The following is a 16,176-nucleotide window of genomic DNA, read 5'->3' on the forward strand; positions in this document are numbered from 1 at the left end:
AAGGCATTCATTTTGTGTTTCGGTGGTTTGAGCTATTTTCTGGGAAACTGAACTTCATTAGCCTACTTTTGTTTTGTTTTGACTTGTCTGGCGCCCGAACAATTTAAATTAAATTTACATTTATTAAATAATCAAATTTGATTTGGGGCAGCCACAGTTAAAACCTGATATAAAATCAATGGAAGTCCATGCAATGTCCTCCTAACTAATATAGTGAAATAAACATGTGTGTGTGTCAGAAATGAAAGCTTTACATTCAACTTATTTCATGAGGTTTGTTACATGTTCACACAAGTGTCATGGTACCAGCTTCACACACACACACACACACACACACACCACAACAAGAGATGCTTGTATGCGTGGGTGCGTGCGTGTGTTTTAAAGACAGATCCAAAGGTCAAAGGGCAAGAGTCAAGGGCCATCACTCTGGAGACGAGGTCTGTCAATATGAAACAAAAGCAGAGTTCAGAGAGGACTTCATATCTACGGTCTCGTCATCTCTCTCTTCCCCAAGAGTCAGAATTAAGTCTTTATGCAGACGACCTAAAGGAATGCTGGAGTCACATTACTGCACACTTCAAACCCTTCACTGACTACCTGAACTGAGTTCAAGATCCGATTTTATAGATCATCCTACTGGTCATACCAATAAACAAGACTGAAAAGTAATTTAAGTAGATTTAGTTAGTAGCCTCTGGTCTTTAAACTGGTCTCCCAACCTGGCCAAGCTGACAAGTGCCCAAAACCCCTCTAAAACCAGCTAATTAGACCAGGTTGGGAGACCGACTAAAGCTATTCAAATCAGCTTTGATACATATTCCGTTAAGATCTGAAATACATATACATAGTACATTTAAATTCTGGAAGAGCCATGTCTGAGTGTAGCGTTTTGACCCGGCTCTGTTTTTCATCAGGACTGTCGAGAGGTTTGACTTTCCACCATGTTTACAAACCATCTCCAGACCTCCAGTGACCTACGACCCCTCTCTGTTACCATAAAGACACGGCACAAAAGGGAGACAATGGCCTTATGGGTATGGATGAGGAGGAGGAAAGAGACAAGAGGAGGAGGAGTTATAAAAACATGAGGAAAAAGAATAGGCACATTTTGGCCATGAGAGTTTTTCTTATCCTGCTGTGCATGTGTGTGTGTGTGTGTGTGTGTGTGTGTGTGTGTGTGTGTGTGTGTATAAAGTAAATCCTGAGCATCTGAGTGAAAACTGTACAGAGAGAAAGAACAGATGCATTGTATTTGGAGCAATAGATGATTCATGTCTTCCATGTGCTTTCACTCTGCCTGTACGTTCCTCAAGCAGTCAGGAGTGTGTGTTTACTTAGATGTACTTAAGGGACCAAATCATCCCCAGAAGTGAGTTAAATCTGACAAAACCTCCCTTCTGGGGACGTCTGGGGACATCCTCAAAGGTAAAATGAATCATAAATGAAGAGATGTGTTTTTTTAGAGGCAACAGAAATCAATGACAAATTCCCATTAAATCATACGTGTAAAGCTATCTTCAGTATTCAAAAACCGCTAGATGAATCATCAAAAGTCCAAATAGTTTTAGCTTTTTTAAGCAGAAAAAATACATAATAGTAAAATAAAATTACATAAAATTAAATTAAATTAAATTAAATTAAATAAAATTTAAAAATAATAATAATAAAAAAATAATACATTTTATATATATTATATATTATATATTATATATATATATTTTTAAATAAAATAATGTAAAATAAAATAAATTTAAATTTTACCATTGCTGTTTTTATTTTATTTTATTTATATAGTAATACATAAAATGAAATACTGTAAAACAGATAAATAAATATTATTGATGAATAAATATACTTCTCCAATAAGAAAACTATGCTATGGTGCATTAGATTTTAGAAAAGAAAAAAAAGCTATCTTAGTAGGCAGTAGTATGTGTGCTATATGTATATGCTACATATGTTTTATATAAGCCTCTGCATCTGAAACAAACTTATGAAGCTTAAGAAAATACTGTCCATGTAGGCAGCTCATAGAGTCTGGAACACAGCCACTGCAAGCTGAAGTAAGTGACTCAGTTTGATTTAGCCTCATCTAGTTTAGTCTCATTATGCTGGTATTGCATCTCTCTCCTCATCTGCCTCGTCTCTCCCTCCTTCCATCAAATTCTTGAGATTTTCAGAGTTCCTGCCAAAAGCAGAGTTTAGGGCACGGTGACTTTCCGGCCCTTTGTGTAGAGGCGAGTTGCTCAGACACACACTTACACACACACACACACATAGATGGATCTGAGAGCGACACGTACAGTAAGGCCCAAAATATATTTAATTACACAATGTTTTTAGTTACGTAAGCTTGATTTCACATGTCACCGTCTTCCGAAATGTGTCTGAATGCAATTCATTAGAAAATACAAGGACATTTGTGTTTTCAAAAATGGATATTAGCATGTAAGGTACAGTGGTTTCCAAAAGTCTGAGACCACTAGTAAAAATTGTAAGTAACACTTTAGTTTAGGGTCCAATTCTCACTATTAACTAGTTACTTAATAGCATGCATATAAGGATATTGGATTGGCTGTTTATTAGTACTTATAAAGCACATATTAATGCCTTATTCTGCATGACCATATTCTGCATCCCTTACTTAACTAACGTGACCTTACTAACTATTAATAAGCAGTAATTAGGAGTTAACTGAGGCAAAAGTCATAGTTAATAGTTAGTTAGTAGTGAGAATTGGACCCTAAACTAAAGTGTGACCAAATGTTGCTATTTTGCATCAGTCAATAATAAAATTTAAAAAAGTAATATTAAATTATAATATTAAAGGTCTAGGTGAAAAGTTTAAATGAAATTGAATAAACATGAATTTCAGAGAATATTAGCATTTTACTCTATTGAAAATAAAATAAAATAAAATAAAATAAAATAAAATAAAATAAAATAAAATAAAATAAAATAAAATAAAATAAAATAAATAAAATAAAATAAAATAAAATAAAATAAATAAAAATAAAAATAAAATAAAATAAAATAAAATAAAATAAAATTTATTTAATTATTATTATGTTTTAAATCCCAGGTTAAAATGAAAAAGAAGATGTCCATGTGGTCTCAGACTTTTGGCCCCTTTGTACATGCAACAGGGCTGTTCTTTGGTCTTTTTTTTTACCCCTGCGTACTTGCATAGAATTTTTTTCTGGCTCAAGAGTGAGAAATGCAGTCACATTAACAGAATACAGAGGAATTGCATCATCTCTCTCATTTGTCTAAATACATTATACAGTGTGTCTACGGGAGAATGTGAAGTTGAAAGAAAGAGTTTCTGAATATTTAGGGCAGAGTGTCTGTGTCCTCTGAAAAGACAGCGGCAGCCCAAACACACACTGGAAAGAATGAAGAAAAGCAAACAGGTGCACCTGTGTGTTTTTAAGGGGACATGCGTGCTCAGGTACTCACAGGGGTAGAGTTGTTTCGTAGGAGCGCTAAGCTGTGCATCTTTTGTGACTCTGTAGGCGACATCAGGCCCTTTTGAGGACTTCCTGTGTGTGCACAAGCCTGTAGTTTTCGTTACACCCTCTGGCAAACTGTGAAAATCTAAAATCTTTAGGAGATCGGCTGGCTCAGCTGCAAAAAAAGGAGAGACACAGAGACACAAAATTAGTTTAGTCACATATAAAGATCAACAACTTTATATTACATTCTATATTATATTATATTATATTTTATCATTAAACAATTCAGCACCATCAAATCTGTATGTGATTGGTCAATTTGTGTTAAAAATAGGAAAATAAAAAACTGATGACTTTGCTACATTTTCCAAAAAGTGCATTACACAAACAGAGCATTTTAATAATGTTATTTTTGTATTTTTCTCTTTCATTTTTGTACATTATTTGATTGGGCATCTTTAAATTACATTAGAATTGCAAAATAGCCTTGAAAGTATGGCTATGGACATGAGAGCATTTGCGTATGTCTAATACGACATTAAGTAAATGTATATATGTTTACATGATAACCTGTTGACTTCTTCTTACACAAGGATCTCTTGTACTAACCGATTATGGAAACTATTTTCTTTAAATGTTACATTTTGAAAGAATTTCCATGTAAATACCCATGAAGCTGTGTTGACTGTTTGTTACTGTCTTACTTCTGAAAAGTTATATATAAAAAAAAGTAAAAAAAAAAAAGATTAGCAAAATAACCGACTTTATTGAACTAAACATGCAAAATACTGAGGTAATGTGACAACATAGCATACTACCACATGACAACAACACAGTATATTACCATTTTTATCATGTATGCATGCTGAAAATATTATGCATTATACATTGCATAGTATACAAGTATGCAATAAGCAGGACACTTGTATTTGTGCTCATAGAACCGCAACCTAAAGCATCATCAGAACGACCATGAGAACGACCATGAGAACGACCCAACACAGAGAAACAAACCCAGCCAAGTGTTGAATGTCTTTAGAGGTCATCTGACCATATGAACACTGGACACACTGTCTACAAAGTTGCAGACACACAACCTTTCCACTCTAGTGGAGATATCGAGTGAAGACCACACACAGTTCCTACGTCTGCTTTGTGACAGGCTTTAAATGCACATATGCACACACATTTGTGGTAAAGTGTTTGTGTGTGTTTAGGTGATCAACTTGAGGAACAGTTTCATTGTCTGCAAATCACCTCCAGCTGCCGCTTGTTAAAATCACTCGAGGAACACACATACACACACACACACACACACCCCTGGTCATTATTTTAAGCACGTCTTATTTACATTGAAGACAGTGTTTATCCATGACCTCTTGGTGTGATTCTGATCAGGTCAGTCTGATTTAGTCTAGAAGACAGCGCTGAGATGCTTCAGAGCGTTTACATTTTTCCTTTAGGTATTTAAATGAAAGTCCGTCTGTTTATTTCACTGCCGCTCGCAAAGAGAAACTAAAAAGAATATTTGAAAAGTGCGCATCTTCAAAGCTGAAGTGTGTCATCATGAAACCAAATTTGACACTCTTCGTTTTTTTAATACACGTTTTTGTTCTAATTCTGAATGATGCACATTGCTCTAAAGCAAAAATGTTTGTTTTCATAATCTTTCTTTCATCAAAATGCGACATCTTTCTTATCCTCAGAAATACAGCCCAACATACACAGACCCTTTCCAAAAAATTAGAATATCATAGAAAAGTTTCTTTATTTCCATAATTCCATTCAAAACGTTAAACTTCCATAGATTATAGATTCAGGGCCCACAACTTAAACGATTTCAAGTATTTAGTTGTTTATTTGTACATAATTTGGGCTTCCAGCTCATAAAACCCACAAAAACAGGATTTCAAAAAATTTGAATATTACATGAAATCACACAGTAATTACACAGTGATACCATGGTCATTGAACCAGGTTTTGGTTTTTTTGGCAGTGTGGGCAGGTGCAAATCCTGCTGGAAAATGAAGTCAGCATCTCCATGAAGCTTGTCTGCTGAAGGAAGCATGAAGTGCTCTGAACATGTCCTGGTAGACGGCTGCGTTGAGTGGACAGCACAGTGGACCAACACCAGCCGATGACCAACACAGACTGTGGAAACTTCACACCGGACTTCAAGCATCTTGGATTGTGTGCCTCTCCATTCTTCCTCCAGACTCTGGGACCTTGGTTTCCAAATGAGATGCAAAATCTGCTCTCATCAGAAAAGAGGACTTTGGTCCACTGTGCTTTATTAAATCCAGAGTCAACGCAGCCGTCTACCAGGACATGTTCAGAGCACTTCATGCTTCCTTCATTTTCCAGCAGGATTTGCACCTGCCCACACTGCCAAAAGAACCAAAACCTGGTTCAATGACCATGGTATCACTGTGTAATTACTGTGTGATTTCATGTAATATTCAAATTTTTTGAAATCCTGTTTTCGTGGGTTTTATGAGCTGGAAGCCCAAATTATGTACAAATAAACAACTAAATACTAGAAATCGTTTAAGTTGTGGGCCCTGAATCTTAAATCTATGGAAGTTTAACGTTTTGAATGGAATTATGGAAATAAATAAACTTTTCCATGATATTCAAATTTTTTGGAAAGGGTCCTGTATTTAGACATTGTTTTAGCAAACTCTCATTTTTCTGGCTTTATGTAACGCCCACTTTTTTAACAGTCCAATCAATTTCTCGATTGACAAAATCAAGCCCCGCCCTTTATATTTTTTTTGTTGAAATCCTGTTTCGCTTAGACATGCAGTACATCACGTTACAGGTTTAAAATGGGTTGCAATCATTCATTTATGTGACGTATTTTCTCAGAAACTAATAGCATGAGTTTGGTGTGGGGCGATCCATTTCTCTGACCAATTAACTTAATTTTTACTTATTGACATAATAAGTACAAAAAAATAAAATCTTTCTGACTTAATGGTCAATAGAAATCACTAATAAAATATATATATATTTTTGCTAATATTATAATATTTAAAAGAATATAGTGTATAGTATAGTATATTCATTTAGTCAAAATAAACAAATATTAACATTTAATAATAATAATTTATAATATAATAATTGTAATGTTTTTGTATAATGGCATTCCTGTAGCTCAAACAGTGACAGTACAGTAACAACACTGAGATCATGGATTCAATTCCCAGTAACTGCGTAAGCTTCGTAAAATACGTCTCTTGAAGGCAATAGAATAGATAAAAGTGTCAGCCAAAATGCATTAAGGGTAAATGTTACGTAAATGAATTAATAAAAGTGTAAAAATATTGAACATTGTGACTATACTCTAAACACATGAAACTGATCTAAATAGCATTATTACAAACCTAATTCACATTTGACAAATGCACACGTAACAATATAACACTCGTCCAAAGACTTTAATTTCCGATCAGTTGATTTTAGTCAAGATTAATTCACACCAATTGTAAATCTGCTTATTTTGGCACACGGCAAAGCTCAAGTTATTGACTTTGGCAAACGGCTGATACGAACATAAAAGTAATATCATCAGACAAGATCATGTGTACACACACACAAACACATTTTCAGCGTCTGAGGAATTTGATAGCACTCATCATCATGAACGGGACACTGTAATCAGAGCACTTGTACTAAAATGACACAGCCACTGCAATAATTCAACTGATTACACTATAATGAGATTGTTCCGAGCACCTGTGGGAACTGCTGAGACAGACAGAGGCGTCAGAGATGCGAATCGGTGAACCACGCTGAGGTTCTCTGGTTAGCCAAAGCTATTCGGCAGTCCCCGTCAAAGTATAGCAATGAGGTTTGCTAAGGTAAAACACATCTCTATGGTTAAAGGATATAAGTGCTCCAAGGGCTTCGCCAAAATTAGCTGGTTTATATTTATAGGTCTTAAAATGACATGCTTTACCAGCTCGATGATAACGTGGTGTCAGTCAACAACATCTTAATTTAGACTTAGCAGATTGCATATCATTAACATAGCCAACTGTGGGAAATAAAAGCGCGGCTGAACTTTACATTTGCGAAAGATACTTTGTAAAATGCATGATCGCATACTAAGTCACAGCAGGTGTTTTGATATGCATAAATGGTAATAGTTGCAGATGTGAAGGTTTGTCGCACATCTACTGCACATAGAAGACCAAACGCTTCGCTATAGTGTGTGTATGTAATGAACTATCTCTCATGTAAACAGGCTGCTGCTAGAATCAACATTTAGCTCGGCACTGGGGGAGAAAACATGAGCGCTTGCAGGCAGAGCTAATATTTACCTCAGTAAGCATTAGCTAAGGGTCAAACTTTCAAAAAAGTATATATATGTTTTCTTAAGGATGTTTAGGGGAAAAGCTGTAAATGGAGGCGATGTGTTACAGCTGTTTTTCCACACAAGACCCACAGCAGGGAATCAAGACCTGCAAACACAGTGTGACCCAGTAACCCACTTACAGAAGTTCAGCATTAAAAACATTAAAAAGCTCTTCTTTGTAATTCTTTGTAGTACATTTATGGTTATGATTCTCTAAAGATTAGTCGAATCAGTTTGGGGTAGTTAAGATTTTTGAATTAAGTCTCTTCTGCTCACTCAATTTGTTAGAGCAAAAATGCAGTAAAAATAGAAATATTATTACATTACATTACAAAATGTGAAATAACTGTGTTCTATTTGAATATATTTTAAAATGTAATTTATTCCTGTGATCATTACTCCAGTCTTCAGAGTCACATGATCCTTCAGAAATCATTCTAATATGATGATTTGCTGCTCAAGAAACATTTCTGATTATTATTATTATCCATGCTGAAAACAGTGGCTGTTTAATATTTTTGTGGAAACCGTGATGCATATTTTTCAGGATTCTTTAATGAATAGAACGTTTAAAATAACAGCGTTTGTTTAAAATAGAAATCTTTTGTAACATGATAAACATCATTACTGTGAATTTTGATCATTTTAATGCATCCCTGCAAAATAAAAGTATCAATTATTTCCCTGACCCCAAACTAGTGTAAATAATATAAATATGTATATAATAATATACATACAAAATACTTTTAGGTTCTAATTAGAACCTTTATCTTCCAAAAAAAAAATGAATTCTTAGAGACACAAATCACTAGAACAAACTAAAAAGCTTAATTAATTTAGTTCTAATTCTGATTGGATGCTCAAAGCTGTGGTAAATTCTACATTAATGAATCAAATTGCAATAAACATCCTACAGATACAGAACAGAACTGAACTATATTACTGTACCTGGTAGAAAACAGTTATTATGATCATTATAAATACGTTTAAAAATTTACTGAATATTGGGGACTTTTATTTCTGTTGCCGCAATTTAAAAAAGCAGAAAGCCACTAGAAGCAAAGTGCATTACAGCGTTTTTTCCACAGTTTTAGGTCTAAAAACCCAACTTACTATGGTAAAAATAATAATAAAAATAAATAAATCATTGTAGCGTGCTGTCTCAGGTGGCTTCTTGATTTAATTCACCAGATCAATAGGATTGTGTACGTATATATGGTGTTCTCAGTGCAGTGTTATGTGTCAGCTGTGTGTACTCAGTTCCCGTTCAGGTGAGTATGTCTGTGTACATATTTAAGCCGTAAGTGAATTTGATGTTTTACAACATACTTTACAGCTCTGGTAAAGTGGGATCTATCAACATCCTGTAAAATGTCATGTTTAATATCACCCACACATACAGGACCTGCTCAGGTGAAGCACTCGGGTTCACCTTACAGTCAACCACACAGTGTGTGTGTGTTTACACTCTTAAAGAGGCGTCCCAGAGGAACAGAAACATCACCTGTTGAGATTTACTCAGTCACCGCAGTGTTTCCCTCTGCAAACACCCACAGACCACAGCTCAGGTGTGTGTAAACATTCCCATTCACAACTTATTAGGAAGAAGAATTGCTGTTCCTAAACATCGACTGCCACACACACATTTCCTGAGATGATTATAAGTAGACGAAAATGTCTGCAATTAAAATAAACAGGAAATAAGAATAAATCAAATGAACGTAATGACTAATCTCTCCATCTCTGAGCATTAAACGTGTTGGGTTTCAGTGCCAACTTTTAATTACATATCGACAGCAAAACAGATGCCAGACGCACACACACAGTTCAAAACATAAACACATCAAAACAACCACATCCAAAACCGCACAACACACAAAATCATACTGCTTAACTTACTGCACAACACACACACACACACACACACACACACACACACAACTACTCCTGTTCTCAGAGATCTGGCACTATTTTGGAAAGCTGCCCGAGATTATAAAAGTTAAAAGCTAAAAATGTAGTGACTTGTCGCTCTAAAACGTTGAAATAAAAGTGTGATTAAGTAAGCACTGGTTTTGAAAAACCTTGCATATACCCAGTAAACAAAAAATATGGTCGAAGTTTGCTAAAGTTCCCATTAAGTTATGAAAAGTCATTTCAGAATGTTCTCAGAATGTTCAAAATTCTAAGTTTTAAATGTTTTAAAACGTTTTTTTCTTGGTTACGTGAACGTTCTCTGAATTTTCTCTGAACCATCTAGTAAAAAAAACTATAGACAAACATTCAGAAAAGCATTCAATAAATGATGAATAAATAACAATTGTGCTATAAGTAATTAAAGACTTCAAACAAACAAAGGTTTTAATGGTACTGGAAGAAAGTTTGTTCATCTCAAAAACAGCACAGCTCACCTGAACTCTTTACCACCAAACACCCCAGATCAGTTTGTAACAGGCCAAAACTTGACTGTTTGATCACATTATAAATGTTTAAGCTTCTCAAAAGCTCATTAAACCGAATCACACTGAATTAAGGAGCTTTACAGTGACGCTAATACTAGATTTGAACTTCCTGAAGGAAATAACACTGCTTTCAGAGCAGAAGAATAATGTGAATATTTTAGGCAAGTCTACATTTTATTTTAGTTTTAGTTTGTATCAATGATAAGTCACTGCCATGACACTCATCACATTCACGTTGTCAGCATTCAGGTTAAAAAAACATGTAAGACATTCCACGAATTACAGTTCTATATGCAAATAAATGCAAGAATGAAGACCAATCATATTTCAGTTTTTAAATACACTACCTTTCAAAAGTTTGGGGTCAGTAAGAGTTAAAAAAAATAAAAATAATAAGTCTCTTCTGCTCACCAAGGCTAAATTTATTTGAGCAAAAATACAGTAAAAAAAAAAGAAAAAGGAAATATTATGAAATGCTATTACATTTTAAAATAACTGCTTTCTATTTGAATATATTTAAAAAATGAAAATTATTCCTGTGATCAAATCTGAATTTTCAGCATCATTACTCTAGTTTTCACTCTTCCGAGTCACATGATCCTTCAGAAATCATTCTAATATGCTGATTTGCTGCTCAAGAAACATTTCTGATTATTATCAATGTTTAAAACAGTTGTGCTTCATATTTTTGTGATAACTGTGAAACATTTTTATTCAGGATTCTTTGTTCAAAACTTATTTGCTGAATAAAAGTTTTAAAACTCTTACTGACCCCAAACTTTTAAATGGTAATGTATGAATATTAATATTACATACAGATTCTGAGCAGTGAACATGGCCTATGGGAGATTTGAATCGCCAAGCATTAATCTTATAAATAAATAAATAATAGAAAGCACATGTAAGGTTGAAATTATTAATGAAGTTTAAATTCACTTCTGTACCTTAAAGTTGCCATGTGTAATTTCTGTCCCACTGAAACTCTTCAGTGGTTAACCTCTCGCTAAGGACGGGTAATTAACGACAAACTGATCACATGATGACCTGGATCTTCATCACAGCATCATGAGAATCAAACAAATGTTCAATATTCAGCACAGAATCAAGTTTGCCTTCAGCAGAGGGCTCTGAGCTTCAGCTGTGTTGGGGTCACTGAGGTCGTTCTGTATAAAATGAATCATCATTTTTGACCTCCACTTCAGCGTGACATGCGAATACTTCCATTATGCATGCAGGGTTGGGAAACAGTTTGGACCTTGTGAACACACAATCATGTGGCAGAGAAACTAGCAAACACACACACACACACACAGGAAGGTGAATGGAGGAGACACAGGAAGACTGTTGGCAAGATGAATTCTCTCTCTCTCTCTCTATTCCCATCATGAGATAGTGACCAGACTGACTAAGTATTTTTAATCGCAAAACAACAGGAAATGGACGAGATAAGAGAATGACATACACATATTTATTTGGCAGACATAAAACATCCAAGTTCATGCATTTCTATTTTTATTGAATCCCATGAGCTTAAGTACCTTAAGCACTATAATCACAAAGACATATTGAATACCCTTAAAACACCCTAAAAACTGAATGACCTCCCTGGCAACCACTCACAACTGTTTGCATATAATATACAGTATGTGTTAATTATTAGGGATGTCCCCGAAGCCTAATTCCGACTTCGGAAAGGCACGGAAAATGAGTAACGTATTCTACGGGGGCCCTAAAGTGACATGGTTAGGCTTGCTGCGGGAGTCGTTTACAGTACAGTACGTCAGATGTCATTTATCATGTGAAGATGTGAAGGAGAGTGTAAAGTTAATATGCAACACTGAGATGACAAAAGTCAGGAAAAAGATACATAGGCCTATATTTTTGTATACACATTATGTGAATGTTTGAGAAATGAGAAGGAGAGCGAGAGGTTTGCTTGTGTTTATAGCGCTGATCTTGTGTTGAGTAAATTTTTCCATCTCACAGACACAGTGAGTATTATCTGTGTGTGTTTCTGAGACGCACGCACACACACACACACACACACACACACACACACACACACACACACACACACACACACACACACAGAGAGATACCTGTATATGTGGTTTTTAGAGGACTCTCCATAGACATAATGATTTTTATACTGTACAAATTGTATATTCTGTCCCCTGACCCTACCTCTAAACCACAGAAAACTTTTTATTATCATTTATCATTTTATTATCACATATCATTTTATTATCATTAAAATATCATTTTATTCCCATAACGTAGGGTTTACCAGGACCACATAAACACACACTGTAGATGTATTAGGATCAAGAGTTCTGTACTATAGTTAGTTTCTCATGAAATGCTCTGTTATTTGACTCTCAGGATCTGTTGCCATCGTCCTGTCAGTCATTTTTCCATCAGTTTCCACAAAAATATTAAGCAGCACAACTGTTTTCAACATTGATAATAATAAGAAATGTTTCTTGAGCAGCAAATCATCATATTAGAATGATTTCTGAGTAATGATGCTGAAAATTCAGCTTTGGTATCACAGGAATAAATTACATTTTAAAATATATTCAGATAGAAAACATTTGAAATTACCAAAATTTTCACAATATTACTATTTCTACTGTATTTATGATCAAATAAATGCAGCCTTGAAGAGCAGAAAAGACTCTGTTAAATGTTGTTGTTTTTTTAATCTTACTGTACCAACCCCAAATGATACAGAATTCACAGGAAGGGTCTAGATGGTGTAGTTTTGACATTTACCAGCAGGGGCAAATTGAGCCATGCTAACCGGCTAAACCTTTAACCAGAGGGAATCACATGACTCATCACTGGACTATCACTGTTAATGAACTGATAATGTAACCTATTAAGCTTTACATAATGTAAAGAACATTACTTAACATTAAAGTATTAAAAGTATTACTTTTTATAGGATTCTTTGCCAAATTTAAAGTTCTAAAGAACAGTATTTATTTGAAATAGAAATCTTTTGTACGTTATAAATGTCTTTACTGTCATTTTTGATCAAACAAAGCACTCGCGTCGCTTCATAAAACTGAGGTTAAACCACTGGTGTCACATTACTTTAATGATGTCTTTACTACCTTTCTGGGGCTTGAAAGTGGTAGTTGCATAGATGGAAGGACAGAAAGGTCTCAGATTTCATTAAAAAGATCTTCACTTGTGTTCTGAACATGAATGAAAGTCTTACAGGTTTGGAACGACATGAGGGTGAGTAATTTATGACAGAATTAAAAAAATATTAAAAGTCTTAACATTATTAACACTAATCTGAGACGCAACTAGGTCACAACTAGTAGAATACGTTTTCCACAATGCAACATTTGCACACAGACCAGAAATGATTTGAGTTCCTTTACAAAACTTAACTGTGCATATCCAAAGCACATCTGGAGCGAGTGAAACGTCTCATGTTTACTGCGGTTCTGTGGATTTTGAACCAAGAAAGGTTTCGAATGTTCTAGGATGCCTAGAATGTTCCATAAAATATAAAACCACATCAGACCGTAATGATGGAGAAATGACTCGTATGCGCTACCACTTTAGATGAATCCATGAAAATCTGACCTTAAAAAAACTGAAAAAGGTGTCAATCACTGATTTAAATCGCACCGTGATGTCATTGTTCAATGGAGCACAGCTTTACAGTGGCATTTGATTCTGACACATTTGAGTAGTTTTGGAAGCGTGTCAGGAAAATGTAAGATCGGTGAAGCAATAACTTCAGAGCGAGAAAGACTTGCATGATTAAGACAACAGTTAAATGTTCTTTCTGAAACTCAACCCTTATGTTCAAAGTGTCTGTAGCCCATTTCACACAGCGCGTTGATCCCGGGAAATTTGCTAGTGTGCCTTCTGTGTGAACGCAAACACATCCCGGGATTGACGCCGGGATCGATGCCGGGATGGGGACCTAGTAACATTGCCGGGATCAGTCCCGGAACGCGCCCTGTGTGAACAAAAGCCAGGACCAATGCCGTAAGGGGTATTTTGTTGCTCTTAGAAGAAAGTTTGTGTTCGTCATCAACAAAGAAAGAACGAAAAAATGTCTGCAAACTAGAATGAAGCCGAGACCAGGAGCTCCTTACTATCTGTGCTGAAGCTGAGATCGTTCGCCAGCTTTGTGGAACGGTACGCGATGTGTTAGTGTATGACCGAATTCGGAAAAAAATGCTCGAGCGTGGTTTCTCGAGATCGAAAGCGCAGATCATTCGTCAAGCGTCAACTTGAGACGCTGCGTAAAAAAATCCACCAAGTACACGACTATAATGGAAAGAGCGGTAGCGGAAGATTAGACTGGCCTTTCTACAACACATCCTGACGTCACCTGTCTTTACGGGATCTTTACGGGATGTGCGTGAACGCACTCACAGATCCTGGAAAATCACTGGCAGTGTGAATGAACCAAAATCAAACGAACACATTATCCGTGTATTTTCCGGAATCTCTGTGTGAAAAGGGCTTGTGTGTGTTTTGAGGGGCAGAGGCATAGATTTTCCGCCCTTTTGCAACCCATAGGTGGTTCCTATGGTATTCTGATCAGTTGTTAGCATGTTGCTATGATATTACAAAGGTGCATCCCAATTCGGGCACTTATGCATTATTCTATGCCGATTTGTAGTTTAAATAGTGAGAGTAGTGTGATTACACTGAAAATTCCAGTACATTTTACCCGGACGATGCACTTAATTAACCCTTAAACGCATACCTCGGGTCTTTAGCGACTCGGGACGTCATTCACGAATCACTACCCTCCTTCTCATTCATTTTTTCAAGTTAGACTTCAACCTTCTTAGTGCTCCTCAATCAATTTATTATAAACAATATAACATGAAACAATTTATACAATTATAAAAGAATGCCTGTTTTCCCATTCATTTTTTGTAAAAATGTATTAGGGTAGCTAACGACCCATGGTGTGTTACAGTGCAAGTATATTTTCTCTGCACAACAATAATTGAATCTTTGATGACTGAATAATTGCATTTCACCTTTATTCCACAAGGTGTCAATGTCTGATACACAATGATGAAGTGACGTTTCACTCATAGTTATCGCAGGCAGAAAACAAAAGAATAGGAAGTATCATCAGCAAAACTTGGAATGGCTCAGCGATTTACTGAACGCAATCAGATATTACGATCACTGTCACTTGATGGTGGATCTGGTGAAAAAGCTGTCAGCGATCAAAATATTGATTTTGAAGATGTTAGTTTTGATAGCTTTGAGAATATGTTTGAGGTCACGAATATGAGTGTACTGAATGTACTGGGAAATGAGTTCTGACGAGGACAGTGATGACAGTACAAAACATCTGCTCAAACTGAACCCTTCCAAGATACAAAAGTTAACAAACTATACTTATATAATATACTATACTATATAAACTATACTATATAATTGTTACTCTAATATCAGGAGAGTTTTATATTATCCCGACAGATTCATCCATGTTAGATATAGATTCGGGTCGCTAAAGACATGAATATGTAATAATGAAACATTTAAGGGTTAACTGAAAAGATGAATGTTGGACACTTCATGCATTATCTATCACAGCTTTAATTATGTAGCAGAGGGGGAGGGGCTTCAGACTCCGATGTTCAATGACAAAATAACCTTATAAAGTTCATACACTATATGGATAAGTACATAGTGTATAAGTGCATAGTGTATAGTGCGTAATATGGGACGCAACTCAAGTGTATTGCTATCCTGTCACTAAGCTGAGGGTTTTAGGAGGCCGGTGCTGACAGTTTAATGATAGGTCAATCTGAGTGATTGACAGCTCCTCAACCAATAGCAGCCAATCAAGTGGGAGGTGTGCCCTGTGGGTGCACGGATGGTGATGGCCATCTATATT

The 16,176-nt window shown here is 35.6% G+C and overlaps 1 protein-coding gene across 2 annotated transcripts in view; it reads right to left on the reverse strand.

Annotated features, from left to right (window-relative positions):
- The window catches only part of col5a1 (procollagen, type V, alpha 1), a 102,286-nt gene that overhangs the window by 71,467 nt on the left and 14,643 nt on the right, over positions 1–16,176 (reverse strand). For both annotated transcript variants that reach the window (XM_084386592.1, XM_084386593.1), the window contains exon 2: positions 3,463–3,630. In XM_084386592.1, the coding sequence (XP_084242718.1) occupies positions 3,463–3,630 (168 nt within the window). The remainder of the gene's footprint in view (positions 1–3,462; positions 3,631–16,176) is intronic.

Source organism: Rutilus rutilus (genome assembly GCF_951802725.1).
Source record: "Rutilus rutilus genome assembly, chromosome: 18".
In the NCBI taxonomy this organism is placed as follows: domain Eukaryota; kingdom Metazoa; phylum Chordata; class Actinopteri; order Cypriniformes; family Leuciscidae; genus Rutilus; species Rutilus rutilus.